At 37.5% G+C, this 12,930-nt stretch overlaps 1 protein-coding gene across 2 annotated transcripts in view; it reads right to left on the minus strand.

Annotated features, from left to right (window-relative positions):
• ADAMTS18 (ADAM metallopeptidase with thrombospondin type 1 motif 18) overlaps positions 1 to 12,930 on the minus strand; it is a 156,065-nt gene that overhangs the window by 75,885 nt on the left and 67,250 nt on the right. For both annotated transcript variants that reach the window (XM_037815927.1, XM_037815926.1), the window contains exons 8-10: positions 10,551 to 10,656; positions 6,603 to 6,740; positions 4,335 to 4,488 (exon numbers count right to left, since the gene is read on the minus strand). In XM_037815927.1, coding sequence (XP_037671855.1) covers positions 4,335 to 4,488; positions 6,603 to 6,740; positions 10,551 to 10,656 — 398 coding nt within the window. The remainder of the gene's footprint in view (positions 1 to 4,334; positions 4,489 to 6,602; positions 6,741 to 10,550; positions 10,657 to 12,930) is intronic.

Consider the following 12,930-nt stretch of genomic DNA (forward strand, 5'->3'; position numbering starts at 1 on the left):
AGAGAGGAATATTTAAATCTCCTTGGGAAAAAAAAGAGGTAACCCTTGGCATGAATCTTTAGCAACAATGATTAGGTGTTTGTCACACAGATGACCATGCAGCATTCTAAATGGGAAAGCATATAGTCAAAGGCTTATAGAACGAGAGTGGACAATGTTTGAAAAACACACAGAAGCATCAATATTGTTGGAACTTAAAGCCATGGACAACAGTGATAGAAGTTGACACGTGATGTAGTCGATTCGTGTGATGTAGTAGATTCTGTAGCTTACAAAGTGGGTGTGACTTAGATACAAGGAGGTTTCTCTTCATTCTCTACTCTTTGATTTCAATGTCACATTCTTGGAAGAAAAACACACACCCATTCTACCACATTTGGCATGTCCTTTTCTTCTAAGGAAATGTTCTCTGAGGCGATGGGCCTGAAAATATTCACTATAATCCAAATACCTTCTCCACAATTCCAATTCAGATTCAAACCTCATGGTGGGTCTATAAATGAACATTTACTGAGCACCTGCTATGTGACAGTAAGCGTGCTGGCTACTCAGGTGCTACTGAGTAAACTAAAACAGGATCCTTTTCTTCCACTTCTCATTTCTATCTCAGTAGGATAACCAGCATGGGAGGTTGATCGGAGCCTCTTACATGTTTGGGGCATTCTGGAAGACAGCATCAATTCACTCACTGAGGCAGTCAGTAAACATTTAATAAGTGCACCACAATCAAATGGGTGTTCTAAGGATGTTCTAACTGCTATGGAGTTAACCCTCCTTCGGCTCTGTCCAAACAACAGGGAACTACTAGCCAGATCAGCAAATCATTTTCTTGAGCACTTTGGGAGAGTGAATGGAAATCAAGCTTGATATGCCAAAGACACAGAAACTTTGAGGCTGGGAGAGGACGATCTGAAGTGGTGGAAATGGGGAGGAGGAGGGAGTGGTATAAAGCAGCCAGCCTCAGGCCCTCTGACAAGGAGGAGGCTGTGAACCAGGTGTGACGGAGGTGGTACCGCTGAGAACAAGAGGAGGAAAGCAAGGTGAGAAAAGCCTTATGGTTTTTGGAGGGATGCATCTCTACCAAGAGACAAATCTTCACAAAGTGTCAGGGAAGAACTACCTCTATCCCCATCTTACAGATATGGAAACTGAGGCCAAGAGGTTAAGCAATTTGTCCAAGGTTTTAGGAAGTGGTGGGATAAAGTTTTTTGTGTTTTTTTGTTTTGTTTTGTTTTAGATTTAATTAGTACTTCTATTTTTTTAAAATTCATTTTTATTGAGATATATTCACATACCATGCAGTCATACAAAACAAAGCGTACTTTCAGTTGTTTACAGTACCATTATATAGATGTGCATTCATCACCAAAATTAATTTTTGACATTTGGGATAAAGTTTTAAATCCAGGTCTATGTAATTCCTGAAGCCAGAGATACGTAGGTGTGTATGTGTGTGAATGTGTGTGTATAAAACTGAGGACTGTTTCATTCAGTAGATCTCAACCTTGAGCATGCATCAGAATTACCTGACGCCCTTGATAAACTATAGACAGCTGGGCCCATCTCCCAAAATTTCACTAGGTGTTGGAGATGGAGTCATGCGTTCCACCAAAAGGCATATTCAAGTCCCAACCCCTGGTCCTGTGGGTGTGAACCCATTTGGAAATAGGACTTTTGAAGATGCTATTAGTTAAGGTGTGTCCACACTGCATGAGGGTGAAGATCCAATATGGATGAAGTCCTTACAAGCAAAGGAAACGACACAGAAGCAGCAGCCACAGGAGCAGCCAGAAGCTGGAAATCAACGAACCCAGAAGTGAAAGAAGACGCTGCCACCTGCATTGCCATGTGACAGAAAAGCCAAAGCTTGCTTGCTGCCAAAAGACACTGACCCTGGGAGCAAGCAAGCCTTCTAAATTCTGAAACTGTGAGCCAATAAATTCTCATTGTTAAAAAAACAAATCCTAAGGCATTTTTTTTAGCAACCTGGAAACTAAAACATTAGGCTTAGTCTGGGACCTAAGGGTTTGCATTTCTAAGTTCCCAAGTGATGCTGACATGCTGAAGATGCTGGTTCAACAGACCTTTGAGAACTATTTCCCATGTTTCTCTTTTGTTTTGGGTGCTTCTAATCACAATGCAAAACTGCATTTGCAGGGCACAAAGGAAAAAAAGAAGGTGGGGTGAAGCTAAAAGACTAGAAAGAGAAGGAAATGATAGGACAAATGAAGACCCTGAAAACAAATTGCATTCTTTTCTGTGTTGCTGGAGCTGGTCTTAAAGTCCATACTGAACAGGATGACTAGGAGATTTTGTTGTTTTGGAAAATCTCTCCTAGTTGGGACCCAGCAGGGAACTATTTATTATTCTCAGGAGCAAGGCCATGTTCAAGTGACACACAGGTTTAGGTATAATACCAAAAGGAAGGCTGTAGGGAAAAAGATCATTCCACATTCTGGATCCATCAACCAACCCTACCTTCTGTATTTGACCTCATCATCATCTTAAACAATTTCTCTCTTCAGCAAGTCTTTCTCCTTTCCCCTGCAGATGTTCTCATCCCTGTGCCTTCCCTTGTGCCATTTGATCATCTAGCCTGGAATCTCCATTCCTCTTTGCTCCACTTCCCGGGGAAGATCATCACACTGAAATGCTGTCTTTGAAAAATATGATATGGTTCCAGAAAAAGAAGACGTATAATTTAAGAATGGTTGTTTAAGCTCAGCACACTGCTAAGACCTGCAAGGGTTTGTTGAATGCATGATCCTGAAGGAATGATAGTGATTCTAGGAGCTTCCTTTATATTTCTAAGGGAAATTAAACTCATTACCAACTATGCACTTGCTGTGTACTGAATGCTTACTAAATATTTGATGAATGAATCCTTTAGGAATGAAATGAAGAGCAGACAAAATCAGGAGACAAACCTTTTCAGCAACGTGAATGGCTTCTTACTTCTGTCAAATGTATCAACTTAACAGGCAACAGATATAGCTGTGAATTTGTTACTTATCCACATGATACACCAGCATTTGCCAAAGTAACGTTGATGTACCGTGAAGGAAGCACCAAATAATTGTGGATAGTATATGGCTAAAATCTTCTAATAGTTACGCATTTCAATTGTCTTAGAAAAAAAAATCCAATTGCTCATCAAACCAGTGATTTGATGGCTATTTCTTAGGACAATATAATTTTTAAAGTGAGTTACTTGCAAAAAAGCAGTGAGTGAATAATAACGTAGTACAGAGATACAGCACAACTAATGGAGGTGGTTGTTAATGACTGAACGTTTATATTTATGGCTGAAGTTTAGGAAACACCAATGGAAAGGAAGCAAGTTAACATCAACTGGGTGAATCCTGTTACTCAGGTTCCATGATGTTAAAGTTCTGTGGCTCTGTGCTTGCTGAAATGCATTCTCTGAACTCCATTTACAGCTTCAAAAGGTTTTTGTGAAGATTGTGATAAAGTTTAAAAAAAAAATCCCTGAGTACAGTTCCTGATGTGGACAGATTCACCAACTGCTGCTGCCGGGGGTGGCGGAGAAAGAGGAGGAGGGAGAGGGAGAAGATAAAGAGAAGGAGAACAAGTAGGAATTAGGAGAGAAGGAAGAACTATAAACTTCTATAATTTCCGCCTGTCCAGGTACTTAGGGCTTCCATATTTCTCTCTTTGGATACCAGGAGTAAACCAACTTAAAAATGATTCTACTTTGTAGTGATGCTGAGATTGCAGCACTGTCAGAGATGTAGACCTTGAGCAGGTGGAACAAGGTTTCTCTCATTTTGACATCCTGGACTTCTGATTTTCCCCTCTATCTCTTTTACGATATTAAATGAAGGACTTGACACGAAATCTTAATAAGATTACTCAAGATGCACATTGAATTTTTACATACCCCCCAAAAAATTTCTCTAACAATATTTCATATACTATAAAAGGCATATGAAGTATTTTGGGATAGTGATGATTTTAAATGCATTACATTGAAGGAGACCACGAGTACCAAGATAATAGAAATAATCTTTACCCATAGGTAAAAGCTGATGTTCCCAGATTTACTGCTAGCAACAAAATCTTCATCCAAGGAGGATTTCTTCCAAGGATGCAGTCAAATGGTGTTTAAACCAGGCATGGTCTATGGAGGATAGGCCTGGATAATTCATTGGCAATAAAATTGCCACTTAATTATCATGTCAAACAACTGACATTTTAGAGATAACCCAGACTCCAACCCTTGGCCTTACTAACCCAAATGTTTATACTTCTGTTAGGTACACAGACACAATGCAGAATCTTAATGTAAGGTTTGAAATCACAAGCAAACATACCGTCACAAAACTGTGCCTGCATAACTTGGCTTTTGCTCCAAATTGCCACTTGCACTGTGTATCACCATCATAAATCTGTCCTGGTAGTTTGTCCGGATATTTATACTGTCCTGTTTGCTTGGGCTCATCCACCAGACACCCAGCCTGAGGTGTGCTGTAGTAATAACACATCCTTATTAATTACTATGATTCTCTGCGATCTTTCCACTTAAAACAATGCATTCATGCAAAGAAAAATAAGACACGGTTAAAGAAATAGGTGTATGTTTAAAGTTAAAAATGTATGTTTATTCCAACAGGTGAGTCTTGTCTAAGAAGATGGAATTTACAAAGCCACAAAGGGTTTTACACGGTGCTGGAATTTACAGCCACCCAATTTGGTTTCATGGGAGATGGGAAATGGCACTATATTTTAAAATTCCTCTCACCAGTCTCATTCAATAATATTCAACAAGTATTTATTGACTGCCTACTCTGTAGCAAGTAAGCACTAAAGGTAAAAAATAAACCAGGCAGAGGCAGTATCTGTCCATCTGGAATTTAAAGTCATGCTGTACTTTACCTCAAATAATCTTTCCAAATGAAGGAGTAAGGTTATTGAAAGAAATCAGGAGGAAGGATACACTGGGACAAAAGGCAGAAAAATTTCCCCGAGGTTTGTTTAAATGGGACATGTTAAGAAAAAAAAAAAAAATCAGTCTTAATGGCATGGATATTCTTAGAAAGCACTTTACTTCCATTTATGTAAATAATTAAACGATGATATCACCGAGAGGTAAAATGGTGTTCCAGTGAGCTGTGATTTTGAAGTCAGACAGATGGGGGTCCTAGTCAACCACATAATGAAGGCCAAATTATACAACCCTTACACACCCCACTGACAATGAGTCCCACTAGGGTTATAAGAAAATATAACGTGCTTAAAAAATATAACGTGCTTAACACAGCATAGTCAGCCCTCAAAGTTAGTTTTGATTGTTGATATTGTCATTTAACTGTAACATATTAAGGATGGAAATTCAATCTACATCCTAATTGAACTTGATTTATAATATTTATGGATTCCATTCTCACATGAGTTTGATAATTTCAGGCCCCCAATCATAAATTTAAAACTAATCAGAAAATCTTCTGTGTGGTAAAGATTATTATTAATGAAAATATTTTTCAATATTTTACTGTCTTTTTGGATATCATTGGTTAGACATCCTTACATTCAAGCAGCCTTGCCTAATTCTGCAAACATATGCAAATAATATTCCCTGGGTGAGTAGGTGTCAAGAATATCAATTCCCAAAGAAACTTGAGTTTCCCTAGCACACATCTGGTAAAGGAAAGATGGGATTAGGACCTGAGTGTTCTTGTGGGTCAAAACAGATTGAAATTATATACCTACATAAATATAAAAGGATAGATCTACATATATTTAGAGATATAAGCATTATATTTATTATATAATATATACTTTATTATAATATATACATAATATATACAATATAATATTATGTAGATATATAATACATGTAAATATATATATTTAACAATAGCAAGTATAGTGTTATAACAATCAAGTGGTCAATTATATATCATAATAAAAGGGAATGTTCAGAGAATTTCAACTTGGGTCCAAATAGTACTATCTTCCCACCTCCCAATCGTACTAATGCAAACTAGGAGTTTTGAGTTATCAAAAGGATTTTATACAGCTGTCTTCCCCTCCGGATGTCTTTTGGACATAGAGCCAGCTCATGGCCATTTCAAACAAAACAGACAATTGAGACAATGCTCCATTTGCTAAAGAAACATGCACATGTTGTGAACGTTTTTTAATACTCTCATGACCAAACTGCTCAGATTAAATAATTAGCCACAGTGAAATGGCGGTCTCCAGCAGCCTCTGGAAGTAGGGAGGAGCAGTGGTTAGGAGCTCAGATCCAACAGCTGTAGGACCTCAAGCAGAGTAATTAACCTCTCTAGGATTCAACTTCCTCAACTCTAAAATGAGGATAATATGGGATTGCTGTGAGAACTGTATGAGGCAATATGTGTGGAGAGCATTTGGTAGGGTAGTAGGTCCTCAATCTATTTTTTCAACAACAACAGCAATTGTAAAACAGTCGTCGTCATCATCATCATGATGGCAATTTGTGCTTTTCTGTTCGTTGAGAGATCTAAAGGTATTTCCACTGCAGTTGTCTTCCTGTCTATTGATCCCTGTGCCTTGTCCCCACCCCAACCCTGGGCACACCCCTACCTTTGGCCTCTTACCTGAGGAATTTCTTGAGATATTGTTGGCTGCATGAAGACCATGAAAACACCCCATTTTTCCCCTTCAGTGTTGGAGACATGATATTGCCTTCAGTCTTCCCGCAGGGATTGCCCTCCCCATCATGAATCATGCCAAAGCTGAAGCAGAGTGAAGAAAACAAAAACCTTGCATGAATTCATTTTCCAAATTACAGCCAGAGGAAGAAAAAAAAAAGTGCCCTGACAATCAATGAACCCACGTGAAAGATAATTATTGAAACTGTAAGAAAAGAGGAAGACAAAAATGAGTTACTATATAAAGTATTGTAAAATTCCATGTCGAAAATTTTAAAGAATGTTAAGGGCTTTGTTATATTATGCCTTGACCACACGATCAAAGAGTGATACACCTACAATATATTTTAAGGGCTGAAAAATTTGGGTCAGCCTTTCTAAGCCAAAATAAAATGATGGGATAGTCTTAATTCTTCTATTTCAAATAGCCAAATTCTTCTTTTGCCACCTGTGCCAGTTTGAATATATTGTGTCCCCCAAACACCATTATCTTTGATGTAATCTTGTGTGGGCAGACGTTATCATTGTTGATTAGATTGTAATTCTTTGAGTTTTTCTTTGGAGATGTGCCCCACCCAGCTGTGGGTGATGACTCTGATTGGATAATTTCCATAGAGGTGTTGCTCCGCCCATTCAGGGTGGGTCTAAGTTGAGTCACTGGAGACATATAAATGAGCTGATGGACAGAGGGAACTCAGTGCAGCTGTGAGTAACATTTTGAAGAGGAGCTACAGCCAAGAGGGACACTTTGAAGAAAGCACAGGAGCTGAGAGAGGAGCTGCAGATGAGAGACAGTTTGAAGACAGCTGTTGAAAGCAGACTCTTGCTCTGGAGAAGCTAAGAGAGGACAAATAACCCAAGTGCATCTAAAAGTGGCATTTTTGAGGAACTGCAGCCTAGAGAGGAGTGTCCTGGGAGAAAGCCATTTTGGAACTAGAACTTGGGAGCAGACGCCAGCCACATGCCTTCCCAGTTAACAGAGGTTTTCCAGACACCACTGGCCATCCTCCAGTAAAGGTACCCAATTGCTAATGTGTTACCTTGGACACCTTATGGCCTTAAGACTGTAACTGTGTAACCAAATAAACTCCCTTTTATAAAAGCCAATCCATCTCTAGTGTTTTGCATTCTGGCAGCATTAGCAAACTAGAACACCACCTATCATGGAACTATGGGAAGGAAGTTTAGAGTGAGTAGAAGGTAGATACAGAGAGAAGCTGATGATAAATTGTTTAAGGACTAGTCTTTGCGTAAGATAGTGTGACATAAAACCTTTTCCCCAATGTTGATGAATTTGTTAAGTGAAATCATAAACTCTGCTTATAATTAAATTCAATTATAACCATAAGCCTCTTTAAAAATGTATGGTTGAACCCAGCTATTGAAGGAATTTGTTTGAATGTATCATATGCTTTAATTTGTCCCATTTCATCACAGAAGGGCCTGACAATTAGAGTAAAAATAATTTCAGGTGGCTTATTCACTAGACATTATGTACATACGCCTAAATGATTCCCAAATCTCCTAACAGGTAGAATAAATGTGACATTAATGCATATGTGAGTACATATCCAGATATGATACACACACCATAAAGGCAGGGCTTCCTTCAGTCTATATTAAAGAAGAAGCTCCTCTGATAAACTGAAAACAATTCAACATGAAAAACAAAAACAAAAAAAGACATGGCTTTTTTTTGGGGGGGGCAGCAGTTGGAGGGCTATAGATATCAACTTTATCATTAATTTAGATGGTTCTTAACCTAATTATTTTAAAGTAGTAAAATTTGCCTCTTAAGGACCTAGTTTTATAAGGCAGAGATAATTCTAATGGAAATAAACATTTTATTCTGATAAAACTTCCTTTATAAAGATATCTTTTGGAGGTAAGTGACACCAAATAAATAATTACATTATAAACATAATCTTGAGTTTGTTGTGACCCTTACTTATAATCTGGCCATTTTTCTAGCATTGCTTCCAGTTTATCAGACATGTATTAGCAGCATGAGAATTAGCGGTATCTATCAGTGAGTGCCCACATGTCAGAGGTGACACAGTCATAAATAAAGATTTATTAACCTCAATATAGATTGAGGAAAAAATGTTCTCTCATCCTCAGCTTTGCCCAATTCAATCCTTCTTTGTTTCTGACCAGGATGCTAAGGGAATTTGTTTGGATACACCCTTCTGTGTATTTGCAAAACGCAAAAACTGATGGAAACCTACACATAAAACACCAGAGCAAAGAGAGAGAGTCCCAGAAACAGGGAGTAAGGTGGGGAGAGCATGACTCCATTACTCAAAGAAGAAAAGGTGGCTTAATTAGCACAGAGTGGGAATTTTAAATTTGAATTGAATTTTGAACTTATGTTTTTAATTTCTAATTTACTTTGATTCAACAGCATTTTCGAAAGTAATATGCATTTTTCAACACATCGAAAACACATATCAAAATCTGATGAATTGTCTGTCTCAAAACTTAACTCTAAAAGTGATGTTATCTAGGGCTTGAGTATGTATTTCATTTTATATGTTTTCCCCCCACATTACTGACTCCTCTTTCCCACCACACCCTAGGAAGTTCGTTTTGCTTTTCTTATCTAAAATGTTGGTGTTAACTTCAACTCATGAACAAGGGTGACTAAATTTTTCAATAACCAGTATTTTGAAAAGTGAGGTCTGTTAATTTGGATCGCATGGTGGTGAAACAAATGTAGACACACATTTGGCATGCACTATTTTATTTCCTACACTGTCCAAATGGGTCTGCGCCCAATGGCCAATTATTTTGTTTTCACTGTAAATTGTTTTTAGTTTCAAAAAAACCAACAGTACAAATTCATGAGGAACAATGGCCATTTTTGTACTCTGGTCACAATAAAATTAGTTTATTCACATCTCTCTCAGAAAGTGCTTGCATATAAAAATGCTGGGAAACTGCTGGACAACAAATCTAGAATAACACGAAAAAATTCTGATTCTGATGAGAGTTAAAATTCAAATTTCCTGCAGACAGTAAGATTTAGCACATGAGACACTAACATAAAAGTTTCAAAATATAATTACAGTTGCTGAATGGAGGCTGTTTACTTTTATTTTTAAGTCAGAAATTAACTGGATGCTCTGGAAATGTATGAAAGTTATATGTTGAATAAAGTACACACTCATACATACACACAAACATTCCTAAACTTGTACATTCAAAGAGCACTGTCCTTTGAAACAGTCACCCTGTAAAGCAGTATCCTTATTCCAATGCAGTTACTATTGCTCAAATAATGTTTGAAAATTCTCTATAGTATTGTCTCCATGCCAGATTATATGCCTTACAAAAAATTCATCGCATTACTTTTCGGCTCCTTGTTTTCATTTTTAACTCTAATCTCAAAGAAGATTTACTAAAAAGAACCATTAAAAGAATAGGAAATGTATGCACAACATTATTTAAAAGAATATGTGGTATATGCTTCAAAAGTCTTTTAAAAAATGTACATGCCATAACATTCTGGGACGTTATTTACATGACTCCGTGATGATTTCCTTAGTATAAAAAAATCAGCTATTAGTATCTTCTTTGCAGCTTTGCTTGAAATAATGAAAACATAAAAGAAAAATAAGCAAACGTGTCAAAGGCTAGAGGACTGGTGAAATGACTTAGTGTATTTACTCATAAAGTGTAACACCGTGTGGCTGTTAAATGCTGTTGTTTAAATAGACAAATGTCAACAGCGACCTGTCTTTATTGAGTCCTTCTCATGTATCAGGCACTATTCTCATCTTTACACAAGATTTATCTCTTTATGCAACTTAGATTAATAATAATCATTGGAGGAATGCCAGTTGATTGCCAGATCAGATTTCATAAAAAGTGGTGAAGCAAGGGACCGCTTACCTGTGCCCTGACTCATGAGCAACGGTGAAGGCCAGGCCAAGCCCCGTGTCCTCGTTGATGGTACAACTTCGGTACTTACTGCACATTCCACTGATGGGAGCAAAACCTATTGCAAAATCAATTTAAAATGTTCATCCAGAGAGCCACACAGAAATACACAATCATTTCTCATGCACCCAAAATATTCTGTACAGTTTTCATCGAATGGATGAATGCACTTAATGTTTTACAGGAAAATATTAATCAGCCTGCTAAAGGTATACAGTTCTCTGTCCTGTTTAATGATAATATAAAAATGCAATACCTCACCTTTTCTGGCTTTTTTTTCAGATATTGTTATCAGTTCATCCACTGAACAACCTTGTGAAGTCAGTATGAGTTTTATAATCCCCACTTTGCATATAGGTCAGTAAATTAGAGGAAATTTATGATTTGTCTAGGTTAATTATTTAGATCAGAGCAACCACCAAAACGATACCTAAACCAATGCAAAATGTTCACTTAATAGTGGCATTAGTGTCAAAGCTCAGGACATATTTTCTAAGGAGAAACACATATCCTGGCCTTTTTGCTAGAGCCAAGAATGTGGAAATGCCCAAACAATGTGTGCAGATTAAACATGTTTTTCTCCTGGCCACTCCAGGAGATGTGAAAAATGCTCATTTCCAAAGACTTAGTTTGGTCCAACAACTACCGTTGGGCAACCCACCTCCTTCCAAGAGCAGTAATTAAGTCACTGCACCCAGCCCTTGATTCTATCTTGGATTATATTACAGGTGTGAATGTCTTCCTTCCCAGTTTGGGGTACTCATAGGCAACAAAACAGGGTTTTGTACCCAGTGAGTATTAAATACATGCTCATGAACTGACTGCACCCATCTCACCATGATAATGTAAGTGACATCATCTGGGAAATGTAATGTAACCTAAGGCACATATCATGGCATAGCATCATCATCATCATCATCATCATCATCATCATCATCATCATCATCATCATCATCATCACCATTACCATCGCCATTACCATCACCATCACCATCACCAAGTAAATGGTGGTTAAATAAGAGGCACTGTGCTATACACCTAGTACATGTCTACATGTGTATATACAATTATAAATGAGGGAACTTATACTCAAGAAAGGCAAAATCACTTGCTGAAGACCTCAAAGTCATAAATTTTAGACTCAGGAACCGAACACAGGCCTACCTGAGGTCAAAACCCATGCTTTTTTGTATTAGGACATGCTGTTTAAAGTAAGTGGCCTAGAAACCAGTTGTTGGTGTTTTCCAATAAAACTGCCTCCTTCTTAGAATTCCTCTTCAAAACAGCAACAATGCACTGGGTTATCAGATGTCCCTTTGTAAATTCCAAACTCAGAATATGAATGAATATATATTATCCCTCATTTTAAAGACTCTTCCCATGGGACAACTCCCAAACTGGTTGAACCTCAGTTATGCACTTGTTTCTTGAAAAGACTGTGATGAACAGTGAATTATTAAAATAAACTTATTTTCTAATAAGATAAAGAGAATTTGCAAAACAAAAAAAGGTAAAATTTTTGTAAAAACCCGTCTAACTTTTTCCTCTAATACATTATAAGGAATTAAAAAGTACTTTTAGAAAAATATCATATAAAATTTTACCATCAGTCTAGACCAACAGTTGTGTCACTAAACTCTAAACCCCAGGCCAAATCTGCCCCACCGACTATTTTTGTAAATGAAGTTTTATCGTACACAGACACACTCATTCATCTACATATTGCCTATGGCTGCTTTTGTTATAAAACTGCAGCGATGTATGGCCTGCAAAGTCGAACACATTTATCATCTGGCCCTTTACAAGAAAAGTTTGCTGACCTCTGGTCTAAATAAACAATTAATCAAAAAATTTGAATTCCTATTATGTGCAGTGGAATATACTAGAAAACATAGAAGACATACAGATGTAAAAAAATATAGTCCTTCTCTCACTGTCTTTTACAACTACGGGAGAATTGACCTACAAAGGTCAGGTAACTTTCCAAAGGAGGCACTGCTACCTGGTGGCACAATTAAGTACCTGGAGATGAAATGCATCAGCTACTCGGTTCTGCAATCATGATGCTTTTGAAATAACCTGCAACTTGTCTAGTTAAACAGCTGTATATATTTCATGCCTCAGTTATCGCCAATAGGTCAACAGAGAAAAAATCCAAAAGGAATAAAAAGAACGGGCTCTCCTGTTTCGCACTGAGTCCAGTTAAATGAACAATATTCACCACAGGATGCAATGAGGATGCTTCATAATGTAAACATCAGGTCCCCTTATTAAGGACCTTAAGGGTACCTACCCAGTAGATACATTCTTGCACCACTGTTTTCAGCTAACA

This window comes from Choloepus didactylus, chromosome 22 (genome assembly GCF_015220235.1).
Source record: "Choloepus didactylus isolate mChoDid1 chromosome 22, mChoDid1.pri, whole genome shotgun sequence".
Taxonomy (NCBI): Eukaryota; Metazoa; Chordata; class Mammalia; order Pilosa; family Megalonychidae; genus Choloepus; species Choloepus didactylus.